At 35.8% G+C, this 24,759-nt stretch overlaps 1 protein-coding gene across 2 annotated transcripts in view; it reads left to right on the top strand.

Moving 5' to 3' along the window:
• ZFPM2 (zinc finger protein, FOG family member 2) overlaps positions 1-24,759 on the top strand; it is a 437,784-nt gene that overhangs the window by 88,849 nt on the left and 324,176 nt on the right. Inside the window, exon 2 of one of the 2 annotated variants that reach the window (XM_046641567.1) lies at positions 2,345-2,500. The exons of the other annotated variant lie outside the window; for it this stretch is intronic. Coding sequence (XP_046497523.1) covers positions 2,345-2,500 — 156 coding nt within the window. The remainder of the gene's footprint in view (positions 1-2,344; positions 2,501-24,759) is intronic. 2 annotated transcript variants of the gene reach the window in all.

The following is a 24,759-nucleotide window of genomic DNA, read 5'->3' as shown; positions in this document are numbered from 1 at the left end:
AACTATTTAAAATATTTATTTTACAATTAGAGATTTATTGTTTGTTAGCAAAACTCAGAGTATATATTCCAGAAGGAGTATATTGTTGCTTCTGTTATAATTGATATTAAGGCAGTTTCTTTACAGATTGGTTTAGTATGGATATAAATTATGTAAACAATTAAATATTAGTAATCAGTTATTTTAGTTTTGGTAAAGCCTACAAGAAGATCTTCCTGATTTTTCGGGGGGTTTAATGTTTTGTAATATATATTCTCAGTCATCTGAGAAGAGCAAGAGTTTTCTTAATTTTTAAGCACTAGATCTTTAAGCGTCTATGAATAGTTATATCAATTAACCATTTTTGAAGATTTTTGTGTTTACAAGTTATCTAGGTTTTATAGTTTTTTTTTTATGAAGGAATGGGTTTATAACTGCCAAAGAATAGTTTGCGTAGCAGTATGATATATTTATAAAAGGTATTACAAGAAACATTGAGTTTTCCTATCAACTTTTCCACTTATTAGCTTATTCTGGTTAACTAACCTCTTGAGCTTTACTTTCCAGATCTACAAAATAAAAATAGTGATAATTCCCATACCCACCCCACTGGGTAATTTTAAAGATAAGAAAATCCTTTGAAAGTCCTACATGAAACACAGATGAGACAGCTTCAGGTGTCTGCTTTTGACCAAACTTGTTATTATAATTAAGTTGCTTGAAAAAAATAAAAACATGGAAAATATTCTATTATATTCCTCATTAGGCTCAGAACTACTATTAGAATTATCAGATAACTGTTCTAATGATTGTAATATTTTATATTGTTACTATTTTATATATTCCTTGCATGTCTTGCTCCTTCACATAATTGTTGTGAAAGGTGAAAGATTATAAATTTTAAACTTGAAATAATGAATAAGAAATAAAAACTAATATGAGATCCATGATTTTTGAATGTGGTTTGTGCAAAAACAGAATCCATGGTTTTCTTCACCCGCTACCTTTAGTATAAGAAAATACCTTACTAGAGTGTTTGGAATTAGGGCATCCTTTCTTCCTTAACATTTGTTATTTTGAAGAAAAAAAGAAAAAAATAAATGTTTAAAATGGACAGAGAAACTACATAAGGAATGATTTGCTTGGATGTCCCTTAATTTAAATCCATGTAACTAATTCTCTCCGTGAAGATGTGTCATATGAATTCAGCCCTTTGGAAACACTTTTGGGAAAACACCGGATACACCCCTTTGTTGTAGGGACCTATTCCTGTTTGCCCACACGTATATAAAAATTGTAATAAATGCAATATTTTAAATTATTTATAAGATTTCTTCTTTGGTCCTGGAAATTTTCTAGCACATTTCGAACAAGCAAGAGAAAGAGACTGCCTAAGCCTTTTAAGTATTTAGCCTGTCTGATGAGACTGCTGACATGAGTGACAATTAGTACAAATTACCATAATTGTGTTCTTTAGATAAAATGCCACATTGCTTCTTTAGGAGCAAATGCAGGCTTCTGCTTAGTAAAATGAATCGGATACTTTGATTCTTTGGGGCAGTCGGAAAATCAGCCGTGTGGTATTCCCACGTAGTCCACTTCAGATCCGTCTGAACAACTACAGCCCTCCCTTCCTTTTCAGTAAAATAGGTCCATTAATGTAGTGCACCTCACTCTCATTCACTCGAAGGGAGTTGTATTTTTATTACTGAAAAAGTATCACATAAATACAAATTACATTTTTTCATTAGAAAACTACTTTTCATTTCAGAAAAAATTCAATTAATTATGAATAGGGTTATGCTTTCATCAGGGAGAGAAATATGTAATTTTTCTTCAAGCCTCAAACACATATAATGAAATCTTTTCTTGGAATCCACTCTTAAGATGGATTTTTAAAAGTATAGACTTTATTAAAATCTCAGTTCAATTAAAATGCATTCAATTACTTTAAATCTTTATTAAAATCTCAGGTAAAATTGTACAACACTGTAAAAGAGACTTGTACTCTTTACCAGGCAGTTAATTCTAACAAATGAACATAAAATGCACAGTTTTGCTCTTCAGGAGAGAAGGAAAAAATCAGCTTTGGGCCGGAGTTGGGGGTGGGGAAGGACTGGGATGGAGGTTGCTTTCTATGTAGTCACTTTAGGCGTTGGCTTCCTTCCATTTCTCATCATAGGTCGGTGTTAATTGTGAATATGGATGTGGCATTATCTTGTGTGAGTCCTCTTGATGGCACTACTTGGCCTGTTCATAGAATCCATTTTCCTCACGATCTTAATCAAAACGACCTTATTTAAGGATTTGATTTCACTGTCTTCTTTGGATGTTTTTGGTACAGTGTCCCTGATTCTCTTTCAAGGGCCGCTAGAAGATGCCATTGAGGAAGAAGAAGAGTATCCATCAGAGGAAACGGACATCGTCTCAAAGGGGGACTTTCCATTGGAGGAGAGCTTTTCCACAGAATTGGGGCCTGAAAATCTGAGCTGTGAAGAAGTGGAATACTTTTGTAACAAAGGTAATCATTAATGGTTGGATGCAATATGTGAGTGCATTTACTCAGAGGATTTTGTAAAGTTGCAAAAATGCACTGATGGGGGAGTAAAAGTGGCAACAATGCTAATATGTAAGTCGACAGTCTGAAAATATGTGCAGAATTTTTTAAACATAAGTTATTATTTTGAAGGATAAAAGAAGCAATTCCACTTTAATAAGTCATGTTGTATATTTTAAACATAGTTTCATGTTGACTGGCCAATTAACTGAATATTTTCATGTTGATTGACCAATTAACTGTAATACATTTACTGTTTATCATTTATTCATTCTTTCAGCAAATATTTATTGAATGTCAGTTGTTTGCAAGGCATTGAATTAGGCATTGAGTGTAAGCACTGAATGGGACATTTAGAGTCTCCACGCAACGTTCTGGTTCACTCCATTTGAAAACTGAATGCCTTAGCTCTTTGACATTGACTTTCAACACAGAAGATGGGGCTTCTTTAGATATTGTCAAATAAGAAAATACACACTCTTTCTCCATTCTAGATACTCTTTTGACACCTTGACGTTATAACCGAAAAAGTACCTGACACACTGTATCTCAGCTTATTTCCAGCCTTGACTTGGAGCCAGGTGGCCTTGCCAATAATTTGCCAGTATGTCCTCACTGGGCACTTGGACTTATTTGCTTGTTTTTTTCAAAAGTGAGTTTAAGGTTTCTTGTGATTTTTAATTTTGTTTTATTTGATTGTTTTGTCTCTCCGAGTGAGGTGGGTCTTCTCTCACCTGCTGCACCAATGTACAGTTGCACAAGCGTTTGGATAACTTCCTTGGTTTAGAACAACTGCTTTTGCTGGTGTTACCATGATAGTTTCCCAGAGGGCATGACTGAGAGTTTGCGTCTCTGTGTGTCTGTGTTTGTGTGTGCACCATTTTTATTTATATGTGTGTATCATCAGACTTGACAGTCTGAAATCAATATCTTCCAAAAAAACTGTGAATACACATATTTCAGTGGCCACATATACATTTGTTACATATTATTAAAATTCCAGTATGACCTTCTCCTGTTGATGGTGTGTTAGAAACAAAGGAAACCAGCCAGTTTCCATCCCTGAGGTCAGTACGACCCTATGTCCTAAAACTGTGGAAATGGAATGCAGCACCAGCTCCTGGACGCACTGAAGTTCAGAAAACCTCTTCACGTTAATTCCTGAAGACCTTGAGATGGCTTTGTAACCTGCCTCTTGTCTCCCACATCAGACATTTTTGACTGATAATGAGAATAATAGGGACAGAACAGGCCTTTTTGCAGGCCAAATTAATACATTCCTTACTTGTTCTGGATGCTAGAACCATTTCTTGATGCTCTGTAGCCACAGCAATACATATAAGAGTTGGCTAGACATGAAGAGTTTTTTAATCTGTTTGAAGACATTCTGTATTCCTTCTTGGTCAGGAAATATATCCTTAGTCCATTGTAGAGAACCTACCTTATGTTGTTGGATTGCAATAAGAGAAGGAACCAGTAGTTAGAAAGTACTATTTATTCTTCTTGCTCTTGTCCTTAAAAGATTTAGCGTATGGATTCAGACATTTTTGTCAATTTAATCCAAGGAGGCAGTAATAACAGGTATTATTAGATATATTTTATATTCTAGGATGATCATTGGTCAACGGGTATGTTTAATGAAAAAATATAGAACTCTAAGTTTTAACTTAGTAATTTCTTGGAAGAAAATAGACTCTTGGCAGATGCTTACATGATTACGCAGTTGGGGTCTCAAGACAATAACCTCTGTCTTCACTAAACGGAGTCCTAACTCATGAAAAATAATGACAAGCCTTTAGGAACTAAAAAAAACCCCCAAAACATTGAATTACAATGATTAAGAACATTATTTAGTGGATATTATTAACTGTTTGAACTGTTAATAAATGTTGGACTATTGGAAATTTTAAAAATATATCAAATAAATTATATTTAATATATAATATAGATATGTTAAATAATATATAACTAAGGTATTACATATTATAAAAATAATTCTCTAATGTTTAGTTTGAAACTAGGAAGTAGTGATAGGTAGGGATAAGAATCTTTATTTTCACATAATATTTTTCAGGATAAATGCTACTATTACTGCTTCAGACTCCTGTCATCTTATTTAATACGAAAAGAATTTCATTATTTTACTTCATAGAATGTGAGACCAGGGAATTTCCACTGAAGTCAGTAGTAACTGGTGTGAAAAGAGAGACAATTATTGATAGATATTGCATCCCCTTGAGGTCATACAAAGGATTCTATCCATTTTTCACTTGAGTTGATTAGTTTCAATAAGAAGAGAACATTTTCTCTCTGGAAAATTAGAAGCAAGTCTTTCTGTAGAAATTCCCATATTAGTCCCAGTGGCACACAATTATGTTTTCTTTCTAGTTTCAAGGAAGAAGATAGATTAGGCATTAACAGACTGTGAGTATTTAAATGGTTAATGATGCCAGTGTCATGAATGAAAAAGCATTAAGAATTGTTCCTCTGAAGAAAAATATTTTTAACTTTGTTCATGGATGAAACATACTTTTTGCACATATTCTAAATCATTTATGACAGCTCACAAGTTTTCAATATATATGGGAAAATGAATGAGATTATTTGGAAATTTCTTCGTCTAAGGGTCTAGCCATGCTTAAAATCTAGCAATCACATGGTTGCTTTGCTATGACTTAGTTACTTTGACATGGTGAGTTCCAGGGATAATATTTTTAAACACAAAATGCCTTATTCTTATTAAACAAAGGATAGTAGTTTAAAAACTCAGATCACAAAAACGTGGCTAGAACATCTTAAGTTTTCCAAACCAAGTGTTTTGACACTGAGTGCTGAGGATACGCATATAGGCCAATATGTCTTCATTTGTATTTTTGCAACTGTGTTTTGTATAAAAGCAATCATATGCTATTGTAACTTTCCTTTTAAAAAAAAGAAAAACACTCTAGTCTTTGTAGAGACATAGTTTATCATAGGTAAATGTTCCAACTTCCTTTTAAAATTGAGCTTCCACATTATACAGGATATTTTCAGTGTTTGGAATGACTCTTTATTTATTACTGTAGTATTTTACTCAGTTCCATACAGATATTATATATTTTCTTGTTGTCAAAGGGCAGGCTTTTTTACAAGTCTCAGCATTTATTAATATTAGTAAAGCTGCTAGTCATTATAAAACAGGTGATTAAATATGAATCAAATCACTCTCATAATGTAATATTCCACAGAAATGTCAAAGAAAGTTACTCAGAATTTTATGTCAGCTTTAAATGTGTGGAATTCTTAATCATATGAATCTGAAGTATAAATATTCACAACTAAAAGTCAAAAAATGGGGTGGGGGCAGCCTCGTGGCCGAACAGTGAAGTTCGCATGCTCCTCTTTGGCAGCCCAGGGTTATGCAGGTTTGGATCCTGGGTGCGGACCTAGCACTGCTCATCACGTCATGCCGAGGTGGCGTCCCACATAGCACAACCAGAAGGACCTACTAAAATATACAACTATGTACTGGGGGACTTTGAGGAGAAGAAGTGAAAAAAAAAGATTGGCAACAGATGTTAGCTCAGGGCTGATTTTAAAACAAAAAAAAAGAACTTGTTTAAAAAAAAGTGGAAAAGAGGGCTGGCCCAGTGGCTTAGTGGTTAAGTTCACATGCTCTGCTTCGGTGGCCCAGGGTTCACTGATTTGGATCCCGGGTGTGGACCTACACACTGCTCATCCAGCCATGCTGTGGCAGCATCCCACATAAAGTGGAGGAAGATTGGCACAGATGTTAGCTCAGGGCAAATCTTCCTCACACACACACACAAAAAAGTGGAAAAGCTCATCTTTAATAAATCCTTGTTGTAGTCACAGGCCTAAACTTTGAACCTGACAATTCTCTTGAAGTTCCCTATGTCACTTTTTACTTTGGGTTAGTTGCATATGTTAATGTTTCTGTTTTTCATCTGTGAAGCGAATGAAATGAACTATGATTATAAAAAGAAGCTACTGCAAAGTTGCTTTGATACCTTAGATTTTAAGAATTTTAGCAAAATAGAAAGCAATGCTTTCAATTTGCACATCTTCTTTTGTGCAGTGAGTTTAGATCATTTGGCATCTTGCCTTACTGTATCTCTGAGAGGAAGGAAACAAGCAAGAATTATTTCCTTGAATTTACAGATGACGAAGACATCAAGGCTGGGTCCATAAGTGCTACACATTTCCTGTGGTATGGGATTATTTGCTTCAGTGATTTTTTTTTTTTTTTGCCTTCTGGTTTATATAGTAAACATGGAAATACATCAATGCATGTTTAGAACTAAGCAAACTAATGTAAATTAAAATATAGGTGTCCTGGAAAGCAACCTGGGGAGCTTTCAATTATGTCACTTCTGTCAGGTGGGAACTCTTTTATATGTTAGCAATTCTTGGATAAACTTAGACATGGTAAGTTTCATAGTGGGGTTGCCATGGAGCAGTTCTAAAACTGGTCTACTATTATTAATTATTTGGAAGAGAGTTTCCTCCCTGAAATATTCACGTTTGTTAATGACGAAAGTGAATAAATATGTCTTGGGACACATTCCAGGAGAAAGTCACAGGATATGTGAACAGGAGGAAAAGCATCAGGTCAGTATCACTGTAGGCTAGTACAATGTAATGCTATTAAAAAAAAAAAAACTCCAAAGAAACTACATGTCAGTTAACTTTGAGTTATCAGTAACGATTATCTAGAAAAGTTTCAGAGGGTCCTTCCAAACTGTTCTCTGATGACGTCATCTCTGGAAGGCTGAAAGGGGAGATGATGCCTTTTTGGATGATCAAAGTTGATTTTGGAAGAGAAACAAACCTTGCTTCTAGTCCTAGTATCTAGGTATGAAGAATGGCTGCAGTGCTTCACCTAGAGCAATGGACTAATATTAGAGCCCTTCAGTCTGGAAAGATAAGGGTTAAAAAAAGGGGCATATGGAAATCCATCAAATAAGGACACAAATATGGTGGAACAATGGACATTCTCACCACGTTCAAAAAGATTTGACATTAGGTAGTATGCAGAAAGTAAAGGATATCTTTTCATTTTAAAGAAGCTTTAAGTTAGAGAAATCTAAAGCATATTCGAGAAAATAGAATAAAACCTGCAGTACTCAGACTTGGATTTGGCTCTAGCCCTGGAAGTACTTAGTACCAAACCCAAAGCAAACATAAGCAGATGTTCAGTTAGGTTGGCAGAAGCTTCTAATTCCATTCAATGGATCGAATTCAGTACAGCTCAACCCATATATTAAGCAGCTTGCTCTGTGTCAGACCCTCCACTGGGTTTTGGGGGTACAGCAGTAGACAAAAGTCAGTCTCCACTCTCAGGAGAGAGAGAGACAATAAACAATCAAACTCACATTGTGTATATGATGTGTGATCTTGAGCACTACGAAGAAAACAAAACAGGTAAGTGTGATAGAGTGATATTGTGTGTGCGCACGTGCACTATTTTATAAAGAGAGATGGGGTTGGTGAACTTTGAGTGAAGACCTGAGGAAAGGGAGTGAGTTTCCAGTACTGAGTCAAGTTGGCTGTACCTGTGAGGCTAATGTTGCAGGAAGCCAGAAGAGGACAGCAGAGAGCTGGGGAGTAGAAGAGGTGTAGCCATACCTGTGGAACTTGTTACCCTAGGAACCAGTTGGATTCCTACCACTGTGGAAGGCTCAGGTGAGCCACAGAGGAGAGTTGAGGTATAGCTGGGAGAAGAGGCATGGTCATGACACAGTTTGTGTTTACCTAGAGAAGAAAGGCCTGCAGAAAGTAGAGATTAAAGTAGGAAGTGGAAGCAAGCATATTGGGGAAGCTGTCAGGAGATACAGATAACCCCAATCAGAAACATCCCTTTAGCCAAGGGCTTGATGAGACTCCATCTGTAGCTCATTAATGGAGTTTCCGGAAGAGCAGTTTGGGGGTGTTTGAGAATGATATGAGTCACTTTGCTCCCTTCCACAATACCAGAGTTGGGTGTGTGTTCTCTTTATCTTTTCACATCCTTGAATCAGACAGATAAAGAGTAGGAGGCATGAGAATCAGAATAGTTTCGTCATTGTTCTTAACTATTTCTGCCAATAGGCTGCCAGACTCATTGAAGTGTTCCTTTCCTCCACCCCATTCCTTTCCTTCTATTAGTTTGTGTAGTTTTGTAGCTTTGTTTAAAAATTAAGAAATAACTGAGGAAAAGCCATGTTTTTCATTGGACTATAGCAAACCCAAGAATAGATTATTGGTATTTATGCCCCCTACCATGTTAAGATTAAGCAACAAAATATTATCTAGGCCCTTAACATTGAGGAGAAGAAAAGAACACACCTTTGTGCAGATTTGATTGTGGAAGTAGTAATTGCTTGTTTTTTATTTGATACAGAGTGAAACATTCACACTATTTTGTTTTCTCTTTTCTTCTTTTCATTTTATTATTTTTTAGTTCAGAAAGTCTATTCACCTGTATTTCATAAACCCCTTTCAATCAATATGGGTTCTTTCCTCCTCATTTGTGCCTTTAATGACATGTGTTTGCTTCCTCTGATGTTTGGGCAACTGGATTCAAATCCGCAAAACGCAGCTCTACCGTAATCACTTTGAGTTCTGTAAGGAAGGAGATCTTTACAGGCAACTTTGTTCCTTTTCTCTTAACGGGATTAAGAAGCTGAGCTTTTTAAATTCTTGCATATAACATTGACATTTCCAGAGTGCGTTTGGACCAGGGAGTTCAAAGAGAAGGAATAAAAAAGAAAAGCCAATATGACTTTGTTTTTTACCTTGCTGGAGGAGCTGTTTGTGCAAATCGCCTATAAGCTTATTGACCTGAATCTTTGACTCCTTGTTTTCTCTGGATTTGGCTGGAGTGGAGACACTGATGGAGCCCTGATAGAGCTGATTGAACAGCCCCCAGCTTTGCTTGGCACAGACCTCCCTTCCCTTCGCCGCCACCTCCCCCTCCCTCCACATGACATTATTGTTCCTTGGCAAACCTTCTGTTTGCCTGGATCCAGTACTTCTCGATTTTTAAAAAAAAAATTATTTAAAATCATTAAATTTTTCTTGCGTAAGTCATCCAACAATGCAAACTAGAAAGTAATTCTTTTTAGAAGATAGAAATAGAGGCTGTAATTGTGTCGTCCTGCTTATATTTTTATCTCATGAGATTGAAAAAAGGGAAATCTTATGACATTGTGGTATCACTCTTTTCTGGCTATCTTAAAATCTCCAAACACAGTTTTTGTTTGGAATCAGATTGATTTTTCCTCAAACCACAATTGTTGGAAAAATGAGGGAGCATTTGAAGGCAATTTGTGCTTATTGGAGAGTCAGCATTTTCTTGGTTTTGATGGAACCAGAGGGTATACAAATTTTGTCCATGACTTAGTGTTTTATATGTAAGAGTTGGATTTGTCTGTCTACCTCATCTGTCTGTCTGTCTACCTCATTTCTGGTCCCAGATATATCATCATAAAATTTCAATGAAATTAAAATGGTTGATGTTATGCGGTGCTGAAATGAGTCATGATGATATCATGTATTTGAATCATGTATGATAATATGTACTACCTTTTTGCATATTATAAATGAAATTCATTGTTTTTTCTGTAAGCTGACGAACAACAGATCTCCACTGTGCAATCTGCTAAAGACATTTTTTGAAACATATTAAAACTTGATAAAACATAAATTACATAATTATCCTACAATTTGTGAAACAATTTCATATTATAATACAGTGTATTTCATTTTGCTTCTACCTGGCCAAGTTGTCAAGCTATTTGTCTGTTTTAGTTTTATCTTTATTTTATATCAGCATCATTGTTAATAGTAACTAAAAATTAATAGAAATCATATTTTACCATTTAGAGAAATTGCCTTTTTGTTTTTTTGTTTAGGGTTTCTGCAAGTGAAAGAACATTTTTTGACGTGTAAAATTTAGTATAGGTTTGTTGTTTTCCCTACAATGTTGAAAGTTAGGAAAAGAGTCTGAATTTATTTAATCTCCTGTTATTTTATTTATATAAAGCTAAGCATCTGGATATTAGGAGATATCTGTGTTATTAATTGACTTTTTCAGTTTTAATCTAGATAGTGCATTAATTAATCATTAATTTTAGCTGAGTACTGTAAAGGAGAACTACATGTTTATAAGCCTTTTTATTGCTACTTTTTCTCAGTGATGTTTCAGGTAGAATGAAGAGCCCATGTTTCTTGAAAGAAGTAGTTTTGATCAAGTTGCAATTATATAAATGGCCATTTTCAATTAACATTTTTTTAAATTTGATTTTGCTCAAATTAAATGTATGTATAGCAATTTGTATAAATCTACAATAATGTTTGCCAATCATTTATGTCTACTAACTGTTAATTTTCTATTTTAAGAAAGTTGAAAGTATGAATAACATTAGGGAAGTCTGAGAAGCTAATTTATTTTAATCACATGGAATTAATGTAGTTGACAACCTTGAATCTGACTTTTGGTCACATTATGATTTGAGATAAAATGTTATCATTTTAGAGAAACTGATCTCTTGGAAGTAGCCATATCTCCTCTACTTTTTATCCTTAAACATCATAAATGATTTGAAAAAATTTTCTTGGTTCTGCATTAGCATTTTTTAGGTTTAAATCAAATAAGATTTTCAAAGCTATTAATCTTATAGAAAATGCGTATTTTCTTGGTAGTATATAAAATTTCTCACAATGTTTTGATTATCATTCAAGAAACAAGAGACTATATTAAAGAGTTTGCTCCTGCGTTACCTGATGGGATAGTCTTTATTCTGTAGGCTGGACCTAGAATCTGTAAAGGGAAATGTAGAAAGCTGTGGTATGATGAATTTAATTATAGTAATAAACTCAGTCACTTTTCGTTGTTCTTAAAAGATCATGGAAAAATAACTCAATGTGTTACCCTGATGAAGTCAATACTGATAGTAAATGCAGACTGCTGTTTCAGCTTTTTTTGTCGTTCAATGAGATTTCAGAGATTGGTTCTGAGACTATGTACCAATTATAATAATTATAATAATGGTAATAACAACTTTCATTTACTGACTGCTCCTGAAAGTCAGACATCTTGCTGTACACGTTTCATCTCTAATCAACTTACCGTCCTGCAGGGTACATGTTATTTTCACCTGTGGCTTCCGGAGGTTCAATAACTTGGCCAAAGTCACAAAACTATTAAAAGTTAATACAGAATTAAAGCTTAGGTTTTTGTATGTGTGAAAATAGAGAACTAGTTCGTTTTCTGATGTCCATGATTATGCAATCCTTGTTGAAGGAGATGAACACATCTGAAGAAACCTGGACATATGATGTATAAAACTCACTTTTCCAAGGTATTTTAACCTGACATTCTCCAAACACTTTTTAAACATGACGTGTCAGTCAAGAATGAGGGCATATATAAAAAGAAGAAATTTTTAAAAACTTAAAGTAAATGAATTAGGGGTGTTCTTAAAATATTTCTGTTCTTTTGATACTTCTGGAAAGACTGTCAATGTAAACTAGCTTGCAGTAAATAGAGTTGGCATTTTGACATAATGAGAGGCCTATATTGAAAGCTCTTTAGACTCATTATACTAACTGGATGATTATGTTGCCCTGATTTGGTGGCATGAATTAAGCCACAGTTTCCCACTGCTTGTTTCTTGTTAAGTTGTTTTCAGGTAATTCGAAAGACTGGGGACAACCCACAATGTGTGTACTTGGGCAGAAGCCAGTAATAAATGGCAAGAATGTTTGCAAATCCATCAAAACTATTTGGATAGGAATTTCAGCCCTGTAGAAATCTTTGCAAAGTGAACTTTTTAAAACAGCTTGACCTTAGCACAAAATAAGACCAAATAAAAAGCAGAGAAAGGAAGGAAGGAAGAGGGGAAGAGGGCATTGTTTGCAGGGAAAGTTCTGGGCACTGTGAAAACGTTACACTTTTCTGAAGGAAATGCAGTACAGCAGATGGTAAGAGTGGAAGTGAGATAAACATAGGAACTGGAAAAGTAAGCAATACATTCTAACAGGTTCTGTATCAAAGATCTGGAGAAGCAGAAAGATTAGACAAGGAACTGTTCTGAAACTGACAGTGGCTGTATCTTACCAAGTCTTACACACGTAGCAGAGATGGAAAGTGGAATTGCGCAGACAGTAGGCTGTGATTATATTTTTCTGACTGTGAGAAGGGAAGGGAAGATATCTTTAAGGATTATTTTTAAGATAAGTTTATCAGTGTGGAAATCTACAGTACAGATATATAATCCCTTTGCCCCCCCTACCTATTTAACAATGGGATTTGATGTAATTTCTATTGTTGCCATAGAATTAGCACAAGACACTATATTTTGGGTCTTAAATAAACTTTTTTTTTCAATGCAAATTATGGCCCGGGCTGGTTAATCAACACTGAGAACCTATGTTACTTTTTTCTGGTTATGAAAATATTGAAATGTGTGAGTGCCTATATGTGACCACACGGTACAGAGGCAGAAAGGGGAAAATACAAGGAATGTTCTCATTTCTTAAAGGTACACTTATCTAGCAAGGGGAGGAAAACATATGTACAACTGAGACGAGGGGATATATAGAGAGAGTGGAGAAAATCTAAAGTTTGGTCTGATTAAGGAAGCAGTGTATTCATTCTCAGGCTTGCTTCTGGTGATGTACGTGATTCTAGCGTGGAACCCATTCACCAGCTGTACCTGTCTCATTTAGTCCATGTGTCCTGTGCTCTGATATCCTGTCCTAGTGGCTGACTACCCAGGGGAATACCAAAATACAGTAACTCATAACAAGAAACAATTCAACAAAAATATAGAGCGATACAGGAAAAAAAAAAAGAAAACGGACAAGGAAGATAGCTTATATCCTAAGGAAAACCCAGTTTGGAAAAGAATGATTTATTCTCTATAATACTGGCAGTTGTGTTGGGAAATTTTAAGGTGGTCCTAAAACAATCAGATCACTAATAAAAGGAATGAATTTTGAAAATTTATGTAAAATGCCTATCTTATCTTTAGACTTAACATTGCCAAATAAATATTAGATCTATCCTCATTCACCTTTTTAGTTTATTTCGATTGTTTAATTAAATATTTTATATTGAATGGTAGACCTAGAACAGTTCAATGTAGCATAGTGTAGCTTCAGAATTCCTCACTTGTACAGAGGCCTTTCAACGCCCTGCACCTAATTTTCTAATTGTAACTTTAATTTGTTCTATTAAGGGGGACCTCCCAAACTGTCTATGCTTCAGGCCCCACAAAGCCAGAATCAACCCCTGCTGGTACCTTCAGTAAATATGGGCAATCTCATAGGAGACAGCAGTGAACAAGTATGTTAAGTTTGGTTTCAACTTCTAAGTTTTGGAAAACCTTGAATACAATTCCTAAAATGTCTTAGTATTTATAGTAGATATCTGAATTTCAAATCTATTATCATTATATAGAGTAAGTTGCCCTGAGCCTAAAGAAGACTACAGATATTCAGGAAAGCACTGTGTAAAAAATTAAAGCAGAGAGGGGAAAAAACTCTCCCACGTTTCTGAAAATCTAGACGATGCTATGGATACTATCTATAGTTTTCCTGTGTTATCACCAGCAGCCAAGGATCTCTTGCTGGCCCTGAGGGAGGAGGTGCTGTGGGAAGACCTTGTGGTAAGATGAGTCTGAATGCGTCTCGTGATAACATACTTGGGACTGACCCTGGTGGTAGAAGCTAGATAAGGATCTGAGTTTGGACAAGGCTGATGTGACCTAGAATACTTGTTTCCCGCCCCCCCACCCCCCATAGATATGAAAACTTCATTAGGATTGGATTCAGCTGTCAGAATAAGCTCCTGTGGAAGCTGCCACAGGACTCTCCCACTTGCATCCCATTGTCCAAAACTTAGTTTTATGGAGTGGTCCACCTCACTGAAAGGGAGGCTGGGAAATGTGGTCTTTATTATCAGGTGGCCGCATGCCCAACTCTAAATTCTGTCACTATGGAGAATTTTCAAGGCTTATGCAAAGGACATAGTTTTTATTTGTCTTTGTTTGATTATTGGGATAATTAATGACTCAAACCATTATGCCGGTCAGTCCATTCTACATGCATGCTTTATCCAATCTGATGAGTATTTATTAAACACCTGCTATATGAGACTTTGTGGAACATGCGTTGAGTATCTCGTGAGCAAACACAGGGAAGATCTGGCTATCTTAGAATTTATATTATACTAAGGAGGCAGAAAATAATCCTACAAGTGCAACAAGGTGATTTGACCTAGTGAGGAAGGTCAGATAAAGTGTTCTTAAGAATGTGACACTTGAGCTGGCATCTAAGGCTGAATAGGTATTAATTAAGTAAAAAGAAGTAATAGGGTTTCAGCTGGAGGGAACAGCATGTGGTTGGGAAGAGCCTGGTGAGCATGCAGAGAGAGCAATGGGGACTGTGGTGTGAGTTGACCCTGGAGAGGTAGATATGGACCAGAGAGACCAGGAAGGACAATGATCATAGTGTGAAGGACAGGGAATCACGAGAGGAAGCATAAGAGAGGCAGATAAATGTCTTGAAAACGGAAGTACTAAATGCAAATCTGAGCTTCCAGTAAGCCACAGTAGAGAGAGAAAATGGAAGAATAAGATATAACTCCAGTGGTCAGGCAGCAGAAAGACAGGGTTTATCGGAAGTAAATGTTAACCCCTATTTGTGAGCTCAGAGAGTCATTCATCTTTAGTGTGTTTGAACTAGTGTTGTGTAAAGGGCATTCAGATATGGACCAGAGTCTTTGTTAGTTGCTGTCTCAGAATTTGCATTCTTCATTGGCCTTAGCATTTTGGATGTGTGGCTTGAATAAAGTCTATTTGTAATGAGTAAGTTATATTATAGTAATGGAACGCTATGGTAATCAGTGATTGCTTATGAATCGTGTTCTCAAGTGGATTATGAGAGAGGAGTAGCCTCTCTGAAATGAATTATTTTGCTAACAAGGAAAGAATAAACAATAAGTTTATATGGAAGGCAATGTTCAAATATCATTACCTTCTCAAATTGGTTTGAACTTTCTGTGTCGATTAGGTTGGCTAGTTGGGGAGACAGTTTGTGAGATAGTGAGATTGGACTTTACTTTTTGTTGTTGTTACTGATGATGATGATTTCCTAAAGTGAATGCGGGCTTGAAGCTTGAAGACTGAGGTCAGCAAAGTGAAGGGTAGTGTTTTCTTGACGGAAGAAGAACAGAACTGTGAATAGGTAAATTAGAAAATTCTCATTTATAGACTACCCCACATTGCTTTCTCTCTTCTTTGGAATAAGTGCCTTAATTGTGTAGAGTACTCTCTGAATGGAATATAGTAGTTACAATGAGGGATTTTGATAGCAGTGAGGAGAAGGGAAGATATAATAAGAAAAGGTATTTACATATAAACTTTGTAATATATATTTTAGAAACATCTTTTAAAGTGGGATGTCTTTCCCCCCAACATTTGTTTATATATTTAACTCTTTCAAGCGTTCATTGAGAGAAATAATGAGGGGTAAAAATTCTTGAATGATACACTGCTGAGAATTTGCTTTATTTTATCTCATGTGGAAATTTCTCTGATGCTCCAAGCCTTCAGTGAACTTAAACTTTGAGAAAAACCTTTTTCATGTGGAGGATGATATTGACATCAGGGATAAATGTTCAGTATGTAGAAAGAACTTATAGACCGCTGTTCTTTCTTTGTAAATTATCAATACTTTAATTGTGATTTTTTTATATAATATAGTTAACATATACATTAATATTTTCAATAATTTTCCCTTACTAGCTATAATAAAATGCGACAAATTACAGGAGTCACCTATTGACTATAGATATTGAGGGGTTTTTTTTTGCCTAATAACAGACTTAGTCCTTAGACCACTATCGTTAACTGATTGTTTCTTCATCTGGGCTCTGAAAATTTATAATCAGATGTATGTGGATTCTATTCTTTTGATCTCTTTCGTTGTTCATATTCTGGGATATGAAAAAGGCTATTGTCAAAATAATGATATATTAAATAGGGAAAACTCAAGTAAGTTACAAGGAAATCATGTGCATATTTGAAAATAATTGTCTGCTGAATATAACTATATAGGTCGTGACAAAACCTACATTTTCTCATACATTTTTAGTAAGTCAAAGTGAGACTTGAGTCACACACCATTATAGGGATCCACAGAATCATGGACCTATTCTTTTCAAACAGTTTAATTTCGTTTTGGGTCTTGGCAGAGAGGGGTAATAAACAATTGCATGTTTTTCATTTTGTGTCTGGAAATATAATCATGTCTATAATTTGGCGATGCAGAGCTAATTTAACGTGACATTTTTGTCTGGATAATCTGTAACCAAGCAGTGGTTTTAAGCCAGACAGTGTTGTGGGGCTACTAGGCAAAGCAAACACAAACGGAGCCTTAAACTTAAACGTCCTCGCCCTTCAATACGAGCTGCAGTTTTCTGTTTTTGACTGTTACAGTCCTTTAACCAAAGCTATCTTGTCTGATGATAAAACCATAAGTGTATGAAGCTCACACATTTTTCATCTCTTTTATGACCTTATCTTTCATGAGCGGCTTCTGTGAAGGTATCCTAACTATAGGAAGCACCTGGAAAACATATGTGATATCTATTCTCTGATAAGCAGTTGTGAACAAGAAAGTAGATCTGTCACTTCTGAACTGTTCATTGTTAAAAAATACTTTGATGATTTAGCTGATTGCAAAATACATTCTAGGGATGACTAACAGCTACAGTAACACTTCTAGTCAAGAAAGTTCAATAGTTATATTGTACAAGAATTTCTATAAGAGGTTAATATTGATAGGAACTACATGGATTAAAAGAGCAGGGTTGAGAAAGGCTGTTTGCTTGCATGACTGCTTTCAAACACTGCTGCTGTTTTGTGCTGAGAAAGTGGCTGTCCCAGAATGTGGCAAATCTGTAATTTCTACAGGAATGTCTAACTTTGGGTGAAAAGATGTTTGTTTGTGTTTTTGAAATTATTTTTGCCTGGCAAGTAGAGCCACTGCTTTTACTACCTTGCCAACAATACCTAATATGGAATTTAAAGATTCTGCTTCATGTGTTCCAAAGACTGTATTCTAGTGCATTTCCCCGAGTCATTTATGCTGTGTATTATATTGCTCAGTAACACCTTCAATTTCCGCCTATAGGGCTCTCATTGATTCTGAAAACTAGACTAAGAAAAATGGAAGGGCCTACAAAATATGTGTGATATCTTTTAAAAGAGCAACAAAAGAGTTTAATCTTGCAATGGAAAACCATTAACTCCATAGCTATAATTTTAGTAATGTTGTAGATTTTGTTACCACTTGACATTTATTCCATTTTATCATCTTATGAATTGGTCTCTGGATTTTATAGTGGTTATCCCATTAAATGTGTTTGTGCTTTGCTAAAAATACACTGAAGTTTCTATTTAAAAGTATGTGAATAAAGAATTTAGCGAGTAAATGAATGGATGTCAAATGCTTTTCTAGCTCTTTCTGTAATTCTCTTTCTAGCATCCTTCTCTGTCTTCCTAAACAACAAAGCTTTGGAACCAATATCATAACAAACTTGTCACTATTGTTTGGCTATTAATTATTCATGAAATTTTTCATAAGCTACTCTAGAGTGATGATTTCAAACATATAAGAATCAAAAATAGAAATTTTTTTAAAAAGATGGTCAATAAAGTCATTTCCATTCAAATCAAGAAGCTAGAGTTGGGTTGATAAATATCAAAATAAATTTCTATTTATAAATTTTCCTTGAGAATAAATATATTGATAGGAAAGAAGCAAGTCTCTATTGTGAGGGAAAAAGTAGTGTTTCTTAAAAGTAATTTAGAGATTTCATATTTGATCAAATTATTTTTACTCACTTCATTTCGTTAGTAAAAAGATTAAAAATGAATTAGGTAAAAACATTACCATAAAAATGAGACCCAGTTTCCTGAGATAGTCTTAGAAGATGAAGGATCTAAAAGTTGAAAAATATGACATATTTCAGTTATTAAATAGAAAAATGTGCTAAAAGCAAGTAATTAGCAAATGTGATGATTTTGCAGGAGGTTGTGGTAAAAAGAAGGAAACCAAAATCTAATTTTCCAGCTGGTCAGTGAGCAATGATTATTGATTAAGCATCTGTGTGTAGTTGTTTTTACTAAATTCCAAGTAAAATAATATACCTTAGAAAAAAATAATGTTTGTAAAGATTAAATCCATTAAACACTTCATTTTAATATGTAAACATAATGAAGAAACAAGGCTTATATATGATGCGGGCAAAGCAGCCATCAGATCACATCCTGCTATCATTGTTGTTTGATATCCAGTAGACTTTGACTGTAATATCCTAATAGGTTTGGAGTATGGTCTTCAGAGTCAGACTGACTTGGATCAGTTGGGCCAGGGCTCTGCCACTTGGGCCAAGGCTCTGTCACATACTAGCAATGTACCTAGGTATTTTCTCACGTGTCTGCCTCTTGGTTTACTCTTCTGAAATATAGAGATACTAATGGATGGCAGTATTGTTGACGTGATGTTCATAAAGCATTTAGCTAGTGCTAAGTGGTGCTCAAGAAACGGTAGCCATGTTTAGGTTTAACAGAATCTGAACTTGAAGACATGATCTCTGCCTTATTCACCTTTATGATTTCAGTGGTTGACACATAGCAGATGTTGAAATGAACATAAATTTAATTATGACCTGTTTTGTTTTCTACATCCAAATGTATCATTTTATATGCCATTCTTATGTTTTTGTCATCTTTCCCTTTTGTGCATTCTTTCTTTTGGAAAACATTATTAAATAATCAGACAAGGATCTTAAAGTGTTCTCTCTCTGAATTTATTTTTATTAATGTGATATATATTGCACGCTTACCTAGTTTCATAAATAGCTTAAAATAGTTGCAAAATGTCATTTCTTTTGAGCTGTTACTTGTGTACAATCAGCTATTTTTACAGTGGTTCTTTAAGTAAATACTCTGCAATGTTTATTTTCAGTACTTCTAATTATATGTGCTGCATAATGAAACAAATTAGAGCAAATCATTCCAGGAATCAAGATTATCAATACAGCGTATTGCTTCAGATGTTGGCACAAGTTGGAATCTAAGCCCCACACTTCTGACTTGGCAGTTAAGTGACATTTAATGAAAGTATTTTATTATATGAAATTACTAGCTCAATCAAGCCCTTAATAGGCTGAATTATAATATTTTCATTTTGAACGATTTACCAAATTTCTCTGTGCATCAAACATCTGCTGAGATTTGTAGTCATCCTGCCATTTTATTTTCCTAGTAGATATTGGCTGAGAATGACCATGGGTAAATTTGGCCTACACTGAGTGAAGGAAAGGTTAACTTCATTCAGTTAACCATCGTATTGTAGGGGGCTTCTCAAACTATTTCTCTTTAGCATTTTAAAACTTTATCTGTATCCTGCTTGTGTATCATTGAAATGTCTTTAATTTCACCACCTTCAAGCTGCCGTGTTTCCTGCACAATGTACTCTTTCTAATATGGGATACTTTGGGGAGATGGCTCCCATTTTTAATCTGAAAAATACTTTTCAATCAGGGATCTTCAGGACGTGAAGCCTACAGCGTTCAGTTTCATCTAAGATCATGTCCCGCCCCCCCCCCCCCCAATTCATATATTTTATTGATTCCTTCCCTCAGGAAGCTTCCACAGGACCATGTCTGGGTAAGGTGTCATGCTCCTATCACATCATGGACTGCTTCTGTCAAATCATTCATCACACGACGCTGCAATCTGTTTTGTCTCTGCCTTGATTAAGTTGTATAAGGGAAGAAACCATCTGTGTTTTGTATTCTTAGCACTCGACACAGTGCCTAGGACTCAAAAAGTAATATTTTAATCAATTAATAAAGAACGGTTTATAACAACTCTGTTCAGTAAAGATAAACATTTGTAGATTCAACTGAATTCTTTTAGCTTCTAAATTTTGTGATTATTGTGATTGCTCTCCAAGATGCTCTTCCAAACATTCTTCTTTCTCATTGTGTTTCTTATTGTTTTTCCTTCCAAGTATGTAATTTGCCTAGTAAAATATTTCAGAGTAGATTTAACGATAGTCTCACAAATATTGGAGGCAAGAATGTCTGAGACATGAGTCAGAGTGGTGTTACGGAATGACTAAGGGAGAACTTGAAGACCAGAGGTCTTACAAGGTGTGTTCATGGAAACTTATAAATGCATGTTGATTACTGTATTTGTGTCACATGATCATATCAGTTCCCCATTGAAATACCTCTAATGCTCTCCCTGCCTTCAATATGAAGGTAGAGCTCCAAAATTAATTATAATATGTTCTCCATGGTCGATGTCATTTTATCCTTCTGGTCTCTGAACTTCTATATCTTTTGTGTTTGTGGAATTATTTGGAATTTTTATGGACTGCTTTGATTGTAGGTTTTTATCAGTGATTACCTCTCTCATGCATATTGCCTATCTCCTAACTAGATTATATGGTCCTTAAAAGGAAGTAATTTTTTTTTCATATATCTCATTGTATCTTCAAAAATATGCATTAGAAATGTTAATGATTGATTCCATTTTGCATGGCACCGCGTTTCCAACAATTAAAATGTAATAGTAAAATTCAGGTAGATTTACTCCTTTGGGTGAACATAAGGATGATGCAGTTAATATCTGAATGTAAAACTCAACTTCCCTGAGAAGTTCTGGCCGGAATTTTGCTCTCTGTTCTCTGGGCCCTTGGATAAGTGATTTTTAACAGCCTGGTCTCCTGCTTGCTTGTTTATGTGCTGTTTGGGATTATTATTCATCTCTTTCAGGTAAGCATGATTCTCTCCTCAACCGGGGTGTGGAGAGAAAGGATGCTTTGGAAAGAATGCTAGACTGGCAGTTAGGAGACTCAAATTTAATGCCTAGCTTTGTACAAACTGCTGTTTTTTTGTGGCATTTATGATGCCTCTCCGTGGTCCCCCATAACCCCACTGTCCTGCTTGTTGGAGAAAGAAGATCTACCTAAAACTGCTTCAATCTGTCACCCTGGGGATGACTGGGAAGCACTTGTTGCTGAAGCATGAGAAGGTTTCAGGGATGTGCCTTATGCAGAAATAAATGTTGTAGCTCTAAGACCATAGATAAGGTACCGACCCTATCTGTGCATCAATTTCCTGACTAGGAAATTTGTCTAATTTGGGTTGGATGATCTCCAGAGTCCCCTCTGGTGCTCAAATCCCTATGTTTCAAGATTTGTAATACGTGAGAAAAGAACTTGGAAGGAGTGGAGGCTGTTTAAAAATTACAAGTCGTGTTCTCTACTCTTCACTCTTGGGGAGGACATTTTCTTTTGTCAACTCGCCTGCATTAGCACCCTGAATTAAACCTCCACTCCATCCGTAAGAATGCAGTCAAAAGATCACTCACCTAAGTTGAAGATTCTGGTGTGGATTCTAGTCCTCGTGAAAAATAAGGTGTTGAAATGGTCAGTATTTCGTCAAATTGACTCAGCTATCCCTGGTGGTACTCAAGAAAGTTAAGGTGGTACACTGAAGCATTGAATCAATTGGCGAGAACGTTTTCAAGTTTCTTGTGTTCTTTGTATATCAATGAGAATGTTTCAACTTCTTAATACTATGACTTAAATACCTTAACTACTTGCTACCCTTACTTTCTCTTGCAAAGAAATGAGACCAGAGACTCGGAGTCTAAACAGAATTTAGTTAAAATCTGATAGTGTTACCTTTATTTTTATTGAATCTATTTCTATGATTGCCATCTGATTTTGGCATCTGATGCTGATCGTCTGTTTATAGCACTGATGAGAAGTTTTTGTTTTTTTAAAAATGTGTTTATTTAAATTATAAAAGGGAGCCCGTTTAAAGAAAGTTTAATACAAATTATTGCAGAAGTTGTGAGTGGCCAAAAATCGTGAAAATATTATAAGAAGCTTGGGAAGACATTGAGTGTATCAGTAAGGGTCCCAGAAGGAAGCTGATGACATGATCACTGGGTTTCACTAAAGAGAGTTTGGTGAAGGGACAGTTTACAAGGTGTGGGCAGAGTTAAGGGAACCTACATGGATGGGAAGCACCCAGGATTTGCAACAGTGGGAAGGTGTTAGCACTCCTGGTCTGAAGAGTCATGGGAGGGGATGGTGGTACAGGAGCCTGGCAGAAGTAGCTGGGCCACTGCATAGGATCTCTAACTGTAAACACAGCCATGACCTATAATCGGAGACCAGCGAAGAGAACAAGGTTTGGGGAGAAGTACCTGACCTCTCTCTTCCTGCCCTCTGATCTTCTGATCTGCTCCCAGTGCCTTCCATTGGCTGAACCCAACCAGGAAAGAGAGAATAAGGGTGTGCCAGTGATGGAGTCCACAGAAGTCAGTCTCCCTAGGACACAAAGCAGGGCAAAGAAGGAGGAGAGTAGGTTGAGGGCAGCAGGAAGGGAAAATGGAGAATAACCAGCTCATGAGAAGCATCAAGGTTCTCCACCAGAGCTAGCATTTTATGTCCCTAATTATGCCAATCTGCTAACTACAAGGTATTAGTTCAATGCTTACGTGTATGCAGGGATAATATTCAAAGTATTTAACAAGTGGTACAGCCTGAACTCTGACCCATCAGAGCAGATACCATCAACTTTCTGCTGACTAGGTTTTAATGTCTTAGTTTCTGGATTAGGGGAGGTGGCAGTGGGCTCACTAGGAAGGGGTCAGGGCAGGGTTGTGCTGAGGGGCACTTGGTTAGTTCAGGGCTCACAGTATTTCAATATATTAAAAGGCCATGGAGCCTATTTGCGTGTGCAGGCTGAATACCAGCCCTATTAGTGTCTGAGAAGTAAGAGCAGAACTCTTCCCCTGATCTCATAAGATAATTGGTTGATGCGTCTGTGTTCTATCTAATCCACAAAGAGGAGCACAGAAGATTAAAACTCTTATTACTGAGGCTTTGTACCTTCTTGTGGCACTTGGACCTTTTCTTGCACTCTCATTATTTGTGAGCTTACTCTTTTTAGTGAGTTTTATACTACCGAAAAATAACTGTACGTTTCCATATATATCTTACTGTAGCTACCACAGTTCCTTAAACATGGTAGATGTGCAATAAACATTTTTTGGACAGAATTTCATTGCTATTCATTCTAATCATCCTGAAAGGAAGAGGTAACTCAACTTTCAAAGAACCTTCAATTCCAGGCATGGGGTATAGGGTATATGTTTTATTCTGTTACCCACCAGAGACGAGGCTCCTCTTTTAAGGAAATTGAGTTCAGTAGAGCTGTCACTGGGTTTCCAAATTTTGTCTTTCTACCTTTATTCCACTTTTTTAAGTGATTCATTTTATGAAGTATATATAGAAATGAATATAAAATTTATGGAGTTTAGGGGCCGGCCCATAGCCCAGTGGTTAAGTTCGCTCACTCCACTTCGGCGGCCCAGGGTTTTGCCGGTTCAGATCCTGGGCGTGGACGTGGCACCGCTCGTCAGGCCATGCTGAGGCGGCATCCCACATAGCACAACCAGAGGCACTCACAACTAGAATATACAACTAGATACTGGGGGCATTGGGGAGAAGATTGGCAACAGTTGTTAGCTCAGGTGCCAATCTTAAAAAAAAAAAAACTTGTGGAGTTTAACATTCAAAACTCATATTAACATTGCGTTGATATCACCTATTACTATAGGTGCTCTGTGTCTAGGTTACTTTGAAAGATTTTAAGGTTTTGTATTTTTTTGTATAATCATGTAAAGATTTAAGTACTATTAGAAATTTGAGCAATATGAAAAATAGTTATTGAATACTTGAGAGGAAGATTAGATAGCTAAGAAATGGAATTGTAAAATTTTAGCATTATTAGATTCAGGGTTTGTTGCTGTGTTTTTAGTATTCATCCTTTTTATTTCTGACATCACACATTCTTGTTATTCTGTTTTCTGATCTCTGTTACTCTTTATAAGTAGGTATTACTTAATATTTTTATATGTGCTGTGTTTCAATGGATTACTTTCCTTCAGAGCAGCACAGAAAGGGTTACATTATCACTTAACGTGAAAGTAGTCATAAATTAGAGTTTTTACTTTTAAAATGTGATTGCGTTGTTAATATGTTTCTCCTTCTTTGCCATAAGTATACTTTCGCTCAAAATCTATTACATTTTTTCTTTGCTCATGTGAAAATGAAGGCATGGAATTGTGAAAACTAGC

The sequence above is a fragment of the Equus quagga genome, chromosome 16 (genome assembly GCF_021613505.1).
Source record: "Equus quagga isolate Etosha38 chromosome 16, UCLA_HA_Equagga_1.0, whole genome shotgun sequence".
NCBI classification, from domain to species: domain Eukaryota; kingdom Metazoa; phylum Chordata; class Mammalia; order Perissodactyla; family Equidae; genus Equus; species Equus quagga.
This window is presented reverse-complemented; position numbering and strand designations above follow the sequence as displayed.